The 10,739-nt window shown below is 44.7% G+C and overlaps 1 protein-coding gene across 1 annotated transcript in view; it reads left to right on the top strand.

Moving 5' to 3' along the window:
• Nucleotides 1-3,158: 3,158 nt before the first annotated feature.
• LOC133102266 (collagen alpha-1(I) chain-like) overlaps nucleotides 3,159-10,739 on the top strand; it is a 54,573-nt gene continuing 46,992 nt past the window's right edge. The window contains exons 1-3 of the mRNA XM_061207225.1: nucleotides 3,159-3,594; nucleotides 3,627-3,997; nucleotides 4,179-4,371. Of these exons, the coding sequence (XP_061063208.1) occupies nucleotides 3,159-3,594; nucleotides 3,627-3,997; nucleotides 4,179-4,371 (1,000 nt within the window). The remainder of the gene's footprint in view (nucleotides 3,595-3,626; nucleotides 3,998-4,178; nucleotides 4,372-10,739) is intronic.

The raw sequence follows: 10,739 nt of genomic DNA, 5'->3' as shown, positions 1-10,739 counted from the left end.
AAAAATAATAAACCAAGACAAGGTAAATATTATGTTTATAAAAGAAAAACCACAATGAAGTAGGCCATAATACTTTCCTAAATTGAGCTGTAAATTTAGTTCAGAGCATCCTGATGGCTCAAAGAAGAAGTTAAAAAGATTAAATTCAGAGGAAAAAACAATCTCTCCTAATACTAAACTCTAAAAAAATTTCCTTAGGGACTGTGGCCCAAGATAAAACGGGGAGGGAATTCTAGTGTGCCCATCACCAGTGTTTTCTGGAATTTTCTCTCTGTTCCTCCATATGTTTATAAAAGATTCTTGCCGTAAATGTACCCCACAACAAGGAAACGCACCAGGGTCAGGTTCAAGAAATAAGAAAAATGTAAGTTTTGTAAAAAGGGAGTTAAAAGCATCTGATGTTGTGGTTCACAAAAGGATGGTGGTCCCCTCATCCGTGTCCAAAATAGAAAGGAAAACGAGCAAATTATTTTTCTATTCTCTCTCTACAGGTGTTATTTCACCATTCCTAATAACAACATTTTCAAACCACTGAATTGGATTCAGTGAATTGAAGAGAAGTCACGTGGGAATCTGATTTGTCCAAGACACACAGAAATCCAGAGGCAAATCAATGACCAGAATCCAGAAGACGGGAATCCGGTTATTGTTATACTCATTGATGGAACGATATTAAGATGACAGTATCTTAAATGTGAAAACCCAGAGAAAATAATATTGTCATTGGTCATATTATCACTGATCATGCGATGCAACTTATAAAAGACCTAATGTCTGTGTACTAAAAAAAGTATCTTTACAAATGTTAAATGACCCCCCAAAGTCACAGCCTCTCTAGTAAACATTTAAATATGTGTTAAAACAGATAGCTGTCTAAATCAGTGACAGCTCTCCTGTTCTGTATTGGACAACTGACTGAGGAAAATCTTCTAAACATTAGTGAATGAAATATTACCATGGTAGAGTCATGAATATTATGTAGAGAATTGATAAAATACTCATTCCCTGTAATAGATTGCTATTACCAAATACTGGTTTTGAGTTACACTTACTATGTCAAGCCTATTGGATTCATATTCATCAATTCTTCCATGATTTTCAGTCAGAAAATTAAATCTGTGCAGTTAATTAGTTGAAAATAACAACTGCTGGTTCAATTAAATTTAGCAAATTTCACATTGTAGTGTTACCATATGTACATTTGTTTGAAGTAATAATTAAACTTCTGTACTAGACTGCATATTTTGGAACAAAGTAAACAAATTACATTATGACACATGGAACTATCTCTAAAAATAGGCATTTGATTTCCTCTTTGATAATTTAGCAAAAATGCCTTAAGTGAATCCCTAATAAATGCCTGAAAAGTTATTTGATTATATTGGTATAAATTTGATCCAGCCATTAACAACTTCCATGTATTGAATAAAATTATGCACACTGGCAGTCATAGGGTACATTAAAATTTTCTCCTAACACTTTCTCCATGAAAAAAGAGAGAAGAAAGAAAGAAAGAAAGAAAGAAAGAAAGAAAGAAAGAAAGAAAGAAAGAAAGAAAGAAAGAAAGAAAGAAAGGAAGGAAGGAAGGAAGGAAGGAAGGAAGGAAGGGAGGGAGGAAAAACCCTGGAAGTACTACTTTGCTCTACAATCAAGAGGCAGGAATTTTATTCACATCCAGTTTGAAGGAAAACTGATGGGTTTCAAAGAATAGATATATGTATATGTATAACTAACTGAATCACTTTGTTGTACACCTGAAACTATCACAACATTGTTAATCAACTACACCCCAATATAAAATAAAAAGTTAAAAAAAAACCTGTTGGGATCAAAAAATATATCGGATTGAAAAAATGTGCGGTCAGAGGAAATATTAATAGGCTGCTATTGGGCAAGTACCTTGACACTTGCTTGTAGAAAAGCAGAGAAGGAGACTAGCACATTGAAGGCTGCCATGCACTTGGTACAACATCCTACAGAAAACACACTGTTGACAAAATGCTACCTTGGTTGGATCTCGCAGCCCCTCCATGAGGCAGGCAGAGTCCAGAATATTGACCTTTCATAACAGAGTTAGTCATTAAGAGATTTGCTCAGGGTCAATCCAGAAGCTGAATCATCTGACAAATCTTAGTCTTGGGTCCATGCTATCCCTCGAAGCTAATAAGGTGTGGTAAGATGCAATCATAAAAGCAAGATGGTAACATAAGCCATTCTTGACCGGTTTGATCTCTCTCTCTCTCTCTCTCTCTCTCTCTCTCTCGCTCTCGCCACCTATCTCTTTCTTCTTTTGGTTCATCGTACAGATCATCATTAAAAAAAGAAATCTGTCACCAAAATAATTTATGCAGAAGGAACAGGTCACATCTGTACAAAAATGTTTAGATACAAAGTTTATTGCCAGAAGAAATAAACTGAACATGACAGCTATTTCAAGTACAAATAAATGTGATTAGATTTTAACATTTGCAATTATGTGTTACCAGCACTGTTTTCATCATGTGTAGTACACTTTCAGTAAAGAGCTCAATAAAGTTTACAAACATTGTAGGACCAACAACAAACGGGCAATCTTATTCATAGCAAATAAACAACAATACAGTGCCTATCATTTGCAAGGTTTTATGATTACCAGCTCCAGTCTTTTGTAACCCGTGGTTTACTCAGGTCTCTCCTCTTTCTCTGTGTTAATATTATATATATATATATATATATATATACACACACACATATAATATTCTACTCAGCCATATCATTTAACCTCCATTGAAGACAGTGTGTGACTTTCTTACAGAAATAAAGCTCACAGTAAAGACGACTTGCATACAGAACTCCTACATTATTTTTCATTGCAATTTTCTTTTAGAAAGGAAAAAGAGCTGGCAGTGCCATGAGCGCCTGCGTTTTGGAGCAGAATGGAAACTGTCGCCCCGCTGCAGATCCCTGGCGTCCTGGCGATTTTATTAAGGACACAAACAAGAGCTCAGGACTGCGATGCAGCACCTCGAGCGCTGCCCGGAGGGCCCCTTAGAGCAAAGCCCTAAAGGGAAGGAAAGGCCTGAACTTGGACAGTCACCGGCTGCAGCGTGTTTGTGCAGCTTTCTCTCCTGCGTAAACTTTCGCCAGAAAATGAGTGTAAGTTCGGGGTGGGGAGTCAGATGACCTACAAGGACGGGCGTCTAGCGTCCCCACTTTCGTCTACACCTTATATTACAGTACAGTCCTGTAGTCCCCCAACAGATCCGCGCTCGGCTGCTCCGCCCGGCCGGACCCACTCGCTCCGGACGCGGTCCGGTCCCCCAGCGGCGCTCGGAGCGCTAGGCTCCCGGGGATCAGGGCGGGTGTGTTGCCGGAGTCGCCTTCTATTGGCTCCCCTCCGGGGACGGGCCGCGCTTCCCGGCACCCGATTGGGCGGAACCGCCCATTGCAGGCCGCGCTCATTGGAGGGAGCGGGCTGGGGGCGGGGTAGGGGCGGGGCAGGGGCGGGGCGGGCCCGGGTCCTGACGGAGCGCGCCGGCGGCGGAGCCGAGCGGAGCGGGCGCCCGACCCGGGCTGCGGCCGGCGCGGGCGGCGCGGGCGGCGCGGGCGTCGCAGGCGGCGGAGGGCCGGGCGCCGCGGGGCCTGAGGGGGGCCGTGCTGGCGGGGGGGCGGCCGCTCCCGGGCAGTGCCGGTTCCCCCGGGGCGGCCGCTCCGGGACGGCGTCTGTCAGCGCTCCTCGTCCTCCTCGGCGGGGCCGCGCACCCGGCGCCGCGGCCCGTCAGCTGTCAGGGGGCGGCGGGCTGCGCGGGACACAAAGAGCGCGCGGGCGGCCGGTGCGGGACGACTGCGCCTCCCGGCCGCGCCCGCCCGCCAACCGGTCCCGACCCGACGGCCCCGCGGCCCCGCGCCCGCCCGGGAGCTCGTCGTCCGCGGCCGCGGGGCCGGGAAAAGTTTGCGGCGCGTCCGCGGGGCGGCCCGACCCGCGGGGACTCCGGGGCGCGTCGTCGGCGGGACCGCGGTGAGTTGGCTTCGGGCCGCGGGGGCCGGGAGGGGGCGAGGAAGTGGTGGGGGGCGGGGGCCGCGCCCGGGGGAACGCGGGGCGGGGGTCCGGGGCCCAGGCGGAGTGGAAGGTGGCGCCCCCGCCCGGGAAGGGCAGGCCCGACCCGGGACGAGCGACTTCGCACCCGCATCCCCTGCAGGGGCTGCAGCTGCGCGACCATCGCGCCCTCCCGATTCCGAACCGGGCTCGGTTCGCGGTTCTGCCTGGGCCTCAGCGCGCGGGGCCAGATCACGAAGCGCCGGGCGGGGACCTTGAGGTGCGCCCGGAGCCACCCTTCAGCCCCCCGAGAAGGAACTTGTCGGCCGCATGTTTTCAGACATCCATATGTGAAGGTCGCTCTCAGTGAAAAATCCATTACCCATCACTTCTATTTAAAGCGCCTTACGACTGGCCAGCTTGGCGGCACCACTAGAAGTTGTAGGGCCAGGCTGGGTACAGAGCCAGGCTCAAGATGAAGTGGCAGGTGCCCCAGCAGCCCCTTCATGCCCTCCGGACTCAGTTTAGGGGGAAACCAGGGCTTCGGTTATACATGGGAGAGAGTAAACAGGACAGCTGCTTTTTGCTGTTTTCCTGTATTGCATCTTCTTTCTGCTGAAAACTTCCTTGTGGGGTCCCAGGGGGAGGGAATTCTAGTTTCTGACATAGAAGGGAAAGAAATTGTCACTTACAACCAAAGTAAATCTTAAACTAATGTAAATCTCCCTTACAGGAACAGTAACACACAATGCAAGTACATCTTGATCTAATTTTAATGAAGGATTGAAAATAGCTGCTGTGTTCAGTATCACTGACGCCAAAACGGCTCACTTACATAATCTTCTTTGTTGGGATGTGTTAGTGGCATGTATAATTTTGATAAATGATTAATGTTAAAGGTTTGGTCTGGCAATGGTATTGAAATAACGTCTTGACCGGTTGTGTTGCAATACAGTGCAGTGTGAACTTTCGGTTATCTTGATAACCTGTGTTTTTTCCATACAAAGTGAAATCAAACATTTTCCCTAACCAGAATTCTTTCCACTATGAAATGTAGACTTATCAGTACTGAATACAGGAGAAATTATTTTGTTCTCTCAGTGATAAATTCCCCCAGTTTTCTTACCATTCAAGCAGTGCCTTCTAGAGGCCAGGTGCTCCGCTGGGCATTTTTTCTGCTCATGGAGTTTGTAATAACAAAAGTGGATTTTTTAAAAATGTGAATGCATAAATGCTGATACGCAACAAATATTTGCTGAATAAAATGCCAGGCACTCAGATAAAAATAATTAAAAATTCTTCTTGCCCATCCTTGAAGAAAAGTATTATCGTGCTTTAGGGGAAAGAAAGAAGGTATCAAAGCAAGATCCGGCAGAAAGACTGAGCTTAATTCCAGTACGTAGCCCGAAAGTGTAGAGCTTAAAACAAGGATACAGATTTGGAAAGAGACAAAGAACGTCGATAGGGTTTCTAGGAGAAAGATAGCAATATTGATGTAACATAATACATTTTATGACGTAGCTGTCTTTGAAGAACACAAACCTGTGAAAAAGCATGTTTCTTAAATAATCAGTAGCTGTTTGCCTTGTGACTGAATGTCTAAATGCCCTAATCGTGTCCTTAATATTTCACTTGAGTGCTGTCTGCTTTTTAAACTCATTTTTTAAATAGCATGAAGTAAACCTTTCAGGGCAGTTCAGTTGCATGAAGAAAAGTGTACCTTTTGAAATCACCTAAATCTGCAGTGAGAAAGTCATCTCCAGTCTTACACCAAATAGAAAGTAAGCACTGGCAATAGCATCTTGCTAATAGGGTCTTCACTCCAGACAGGTGCCGTGTGTGTGTGTGTGTGTGTGTGTGTGTGTGCACGCATGCGTGTGTGTGGAGAGGTCCTTTGGGGACTGAATCGTGTGTGAGATACCCTGTTTTTCCTAAAGGGCCTGTGTGATAGTTTATTTGGTGACAGCAGGAAAATAAGTCCCCAACATTTGTGAGTGTGGAAACTTCCGGAAAGCCTAGTGGCCTTATTTAAAAGTGACCACTCCACCCAGAACCTTGCATTGCTATGCGAACAAGCTGTCTTTGTAGAACGTGTGTCCTCCTGAGAGTAGGTTTGTTGGTTGGGCAGCCCTGTAGGGGGTCAGGGCTGTGTATCAGAGACTGAGATCCTTAGACCCCCCGTATCAGGACCTTCTGTAGTTCTTGCAAAACTTGAGACTCCCAGGCACCTTTCAACCCTTGAAGAGCCAGAATGTCTGTGACCAGAACCTGGAATCTGTATTCTCAACTGGAACCTCCCAGAGAGAGTTGATCACACTAAATTTTGAGGATTAGTGTTAGTTTTCTTGCAGGTGTTTAGTGGCAACTGTTGCTTTTCCCTAGGAACGTTGAACCAGCCTCCCAGCATGCTCGCTGCTCTGATCACTTCCCCTCCCGCCCTAGGCAAGTTGGCTTCATCTCTCAGTGGGGCCCCGGGGCCACAGAGCCCCCAGGAACTGCTCCAGCGAGCAAACCCACTGCAAGCAGACTTAAGGGTGCCTCGGGACACAAGGCCCTAGAGACCCCTCCCGCTATGGGACCCCCCCCTCCAGCCTGTGTGAGATCTGCGGGGGTCCCAGTCCCAGCTGCCTCTTCTTCAACTGTCCAGATAAGGTTTCAAGCAGATAATTGGGAAAGGACCCCAAGGGACAGGAGGCCTGGGAGAGATCAGCTCAAGAATGCCGAGTGGAAAGCGGTCCCCTGGACACAATGCTGCACTCACTGGGGAGACTTTAGTCCGGAGGCTGACAGCCGGCAGGCACGGGTGTGCCTGAGCCCAGGCCCTTTGCCCTCTGTTGTCAAAATTTACGTCTGCAAGCCTGTATCTTGGCTCCTGTAACTTCTGTATCCCTAAAATCCCTGGCACGGAAGCCAGGATTTTCACGTTTATTGAAGGAAAAGGGGAAGAGTTTAGGAGGAAGGTTCAAAGCCTAGGCGGAGTCCGGCACACCCGATTCAAATCCTGGCTTTGCCGTTTACGACCTAGGTGACCCCGTGAGCTTCGGTTTCCTTACTTGAAAAATGAGGATAATGGTACTTGCCTCCTGGGAGTTGTTTGGAGAATTAGGTAAGATTATAAATTATGTAAGGTGCAAATTAGTGACAGTAATAACTGTCACTCAGTATCTACGCCACATGCGCACCTTTTAATTTATTATGGTAACTTTTCAGAATTCCTTTTTTTAGCCCTGGGGCGTCGCTGTAGACGAGAGGAAGTCGGCACAGAGAAGTGGACACGGAAGGTCACCTGCTGAGTAGCCAGAGTGGGGCCCCGGGTGGGACCGGGGAGGGTGGCGTGCGGGCCCTGACGCCCGCACACAGCCTGGCTACTCCGGTGCTGTCTCTTCTCCTGCCCCCTTTTTGTACCACTTAACTGGACACTTTATATGCTGCTTTGACTCAGTGAGGGAAAACATGGATCACGCGGCGGTCTGCCTCAAAATTGTAACCCTGGCCTCGGATTTTAGTATCAGGGATCCTCAGCCTACAGGGACGTCAGGGTGGAGGCCGTCTCTCCCCTTGGGATCCAGCTTTTGGAATTATTGAAGGAAGAGATTTCTATCTCTGATCCCATAGGAAAAGATCCAGAGCACAGCTCCAAGTTTGCCCTTGCAGAGAAGCGCATGCTGTCAAGCCATGGGGCCGTGATTAGAGAGGCTCTTGTCCCCTGACTTTTCAAAACATCTTTACTTTATAGAGCTTTTCGACTTTTCAAAGTGCTTTTTCTCACATCAGCTCACTAGTTCCTAACAACAGCCCTGTAAAATATTGTGAATGTTACTAGACCCCTGAGAGGCACTTCAGATCTTTCTCTCTCCCCACCTCCATTCCCTCTTGCAAACCTGTTGCTAGGTTAGCCTTTGCTGTCTTCGTGTCAGGTTTCTAAAGTCGAAATCCTTTCATCACTTTTGTCTGTCCCTCCTCTGCCTGTTCCTAAAACAAGGGTCTCCATCCTACTCTACATAGTGGCCTCACTCACCAGGGTGCCTTAGCTCACCCTGCTTCCCTCCTTAGTGATGCCTCCTCTCCAACCCTCCGCATCCTACTCATCTTCAATTTCCAGCTCCCCTGGGAGCCTTCCCAGATCATTAACATCTTAAAGATTCCATCTTCCTCTGAATTCCGATGGTAGCCACAGCTATTTGGTCAGTTATAACCTGGTCTCAAAGTCCTAATGGAGAACAAGTCTATGATAGATCTGATGCAAACAAGAAACACTGGACTAAAAGTAAGACTGGACTTGCCGTCTGGTAAGGAGCCCTGGGAGCTTTGTAGCTGCACGTTTCCTGAGCTGTGAATGTGGAGAGGTTGGGCCAGATGATGCTGACGATCCCTGCTCATTCTGAGGTCCTGTGACAACTTGGCCTTCCTTACGGGCGTGGGATGGGGGCTCTTACTGAGTTCCTGGATGAAAATGTCAGGAATGGGCGCTGGATGCCTTCAGGCCTTGTTGTGTCCCACAGATGCTGAAGTGGACAAGTTTTGAATGCCAGGTAGCTTTTGGGGTAAGCTTTTTAACCACAAGCACTCAGGGAAGGTTAGTGGGCGAAGAATTCGCAGGATGGTATATTAGGGACGATAAAGGGTGAGCTCGTGAATGACTTCCTCTGATGGAATAAATAGGATAAGCTGTTGGATATGCCTTAGTCTTAACATTTATAGTTTGCTTTGCGTTTCATCTTCATTGGATAATGCTGTATAACAAACAGAGTTTGGTTTACTTTTTAATCGTTTCGTAACTTGAAAAACATTAACATAGTCAAACTCTAGGATAGATGCTGGATGACTTTCTGTAGTAATCTGGCTGGTGACGTGTAAGTCTGCACGTATGTGCATATATCACATGCACATTACCCTTAAATTAAGAAGGGTACCCCTAAGTTGTGAGGTACTGTTATACACTGACCAGACTTAAGAAGAGTATCTTTTTAAAGTGTGTTGACATTTAATTGACCTTTGAAAGTTCATTCTGTTAATCATACTCAAAGTGCTAAAGCTATGGTTGACTGCTCTGGTGTTTTTACATTCAGTCGTGCTTAGCATATAAATTCTTCAGCATAATTGCCACTTATTTAGCAAGAGTTTCCTTTCTTCCCTGAAAATGTGAGTTGTGTTTTATTTTTGTTTTTTTTTTAAATTTTGCTTCAAGCTTGAGAGTGTCAGAGGTTTGAATTGAAATGTTTTCCTGTCATTAGTTGTATGGGGTGTGACTTCTTAAGATAGGGGTAATGGAAATTTCTTGCTTAGTCGAGGCATACTTTTCCTTCTAGCAGAAGTTAGAACTCTTCGAGGTATAATGCTAAAATTTAGAGATGCTTAACACTGCTACACTACATATTTTTAACATAATAAACTTTGAAAATCTTTCAAGTCCGTTTCTGTAGATTAAAACTATCAGTGCTAATACTTTTTATTAAACAAGGATTCAAAGGATTTATTTTTATAGCAAACTCTAATTATATTCCTTGAATTGCTCTGAGTAGTATTTTGTTTTATTATAAATGATGTATTTGTTTAAAAAAAGTCAAATATATTTCTTTGCTAAAGCTTAATGTTTTATTACTATCACCAAGAGAACGTCAGCTGAAATGTTTAAACATTTGAGTATTAAACTTACGAAATCAATCTTTGGAAATTTTTAATATTGTTAGCTGTCTTACAGGTTTCTAAATTAATATTTCTAATGATCATGGAAAGGTAGCTACACTTTTTGCTAAGTATTGATAGAAAAATTAAATCATGGAATTGCCAATTTGGGGTAACTTACCTTTGAGACTGCAGACATTTTTTTCAAATATTTCTGTCTTAAAAGCAATTTTTAAATAGGGAAGATCAAATTAAAACCAGAGCTTTTATGTTCATGAGGTAATTTTATACTTTTCAAATATGGAGCTCCATATTTGGAATGCATTTTGTTCCCTGTTTATAATAAACTTTGGAGTCATTATAACATTTATTCAGTCACACATTACAAGCACAGGAGATAGTCCTGTTCCATGAAGCTGACCTTATTTCTCATCACTGTCTCCCCTTCCTTCCATATTGCCCTATCTTTTTTTTTTTTCTGCCCTTTTCTGTCCTTAGTTTTACAACCTACAGCTGTCCTTTTCATCTCATTATAGCCCCACCTCAGAAAGAAAAATGTCCTTTTCCCGGAAGCATTTAACTTCAAACTCTATCATTTTTAAGAATATACAATGAAGCCTCTTAAATAATATTATCTAAATAATACATAAAGAGTGCAAATGACTGCAATGCTGAGTGGTCAGATACAGGATATCCCAGACTACGTGTGAACTCTCACACTTCCATTTTGGCATGTGTGGTTTCAACAGATTTAGTTCCTTCCTCGCTATAGGAGTGTCTCAGGACCAGGCTGGCAGTGGTTTAACACAGAACATGAAGATAAAGCCTGGCTCCTTGGGCCATCCCTCTTGGTAATCCTCCTGGCCTGGTGACCCATAGTGACAAAATCAATATATTTGCTCTTCTTTTCTGTTTGAAGTCTGTTTTGTCATCGTGAAGAGCTTTCTGTCCTTTGAATCCAGATATATGTGTTCACAGATAATTTATTTTATTTTCGTTTTATTTAACCAATTCTTATGTCATACTTTCATGTGCCAAACACTCTTCTAAACACTTCACAAGGATGAGTTTGTGTAGTCCTCTTGACCCTGCAGTTATT

This window comes from Eubalaena glacialis, chromosome 12 (genome assembly GCF_028564815.1).
Source record: "Eubalaena glacialis isolate mEubGla1 chromosome 12, mEubGla1.1.hap2.+ XY, whole genome shotgun sequence".
NCBI classification, from domain to species: Eukaryota; Metazoa; Chordata; class Mammalia; order Artiodactyla; family Balaenidae; genus Eubalaena; species Eubalaena glacialis.
This window is presented reverse-complemented; position numbering and strand designations above follow the sequence as displayed.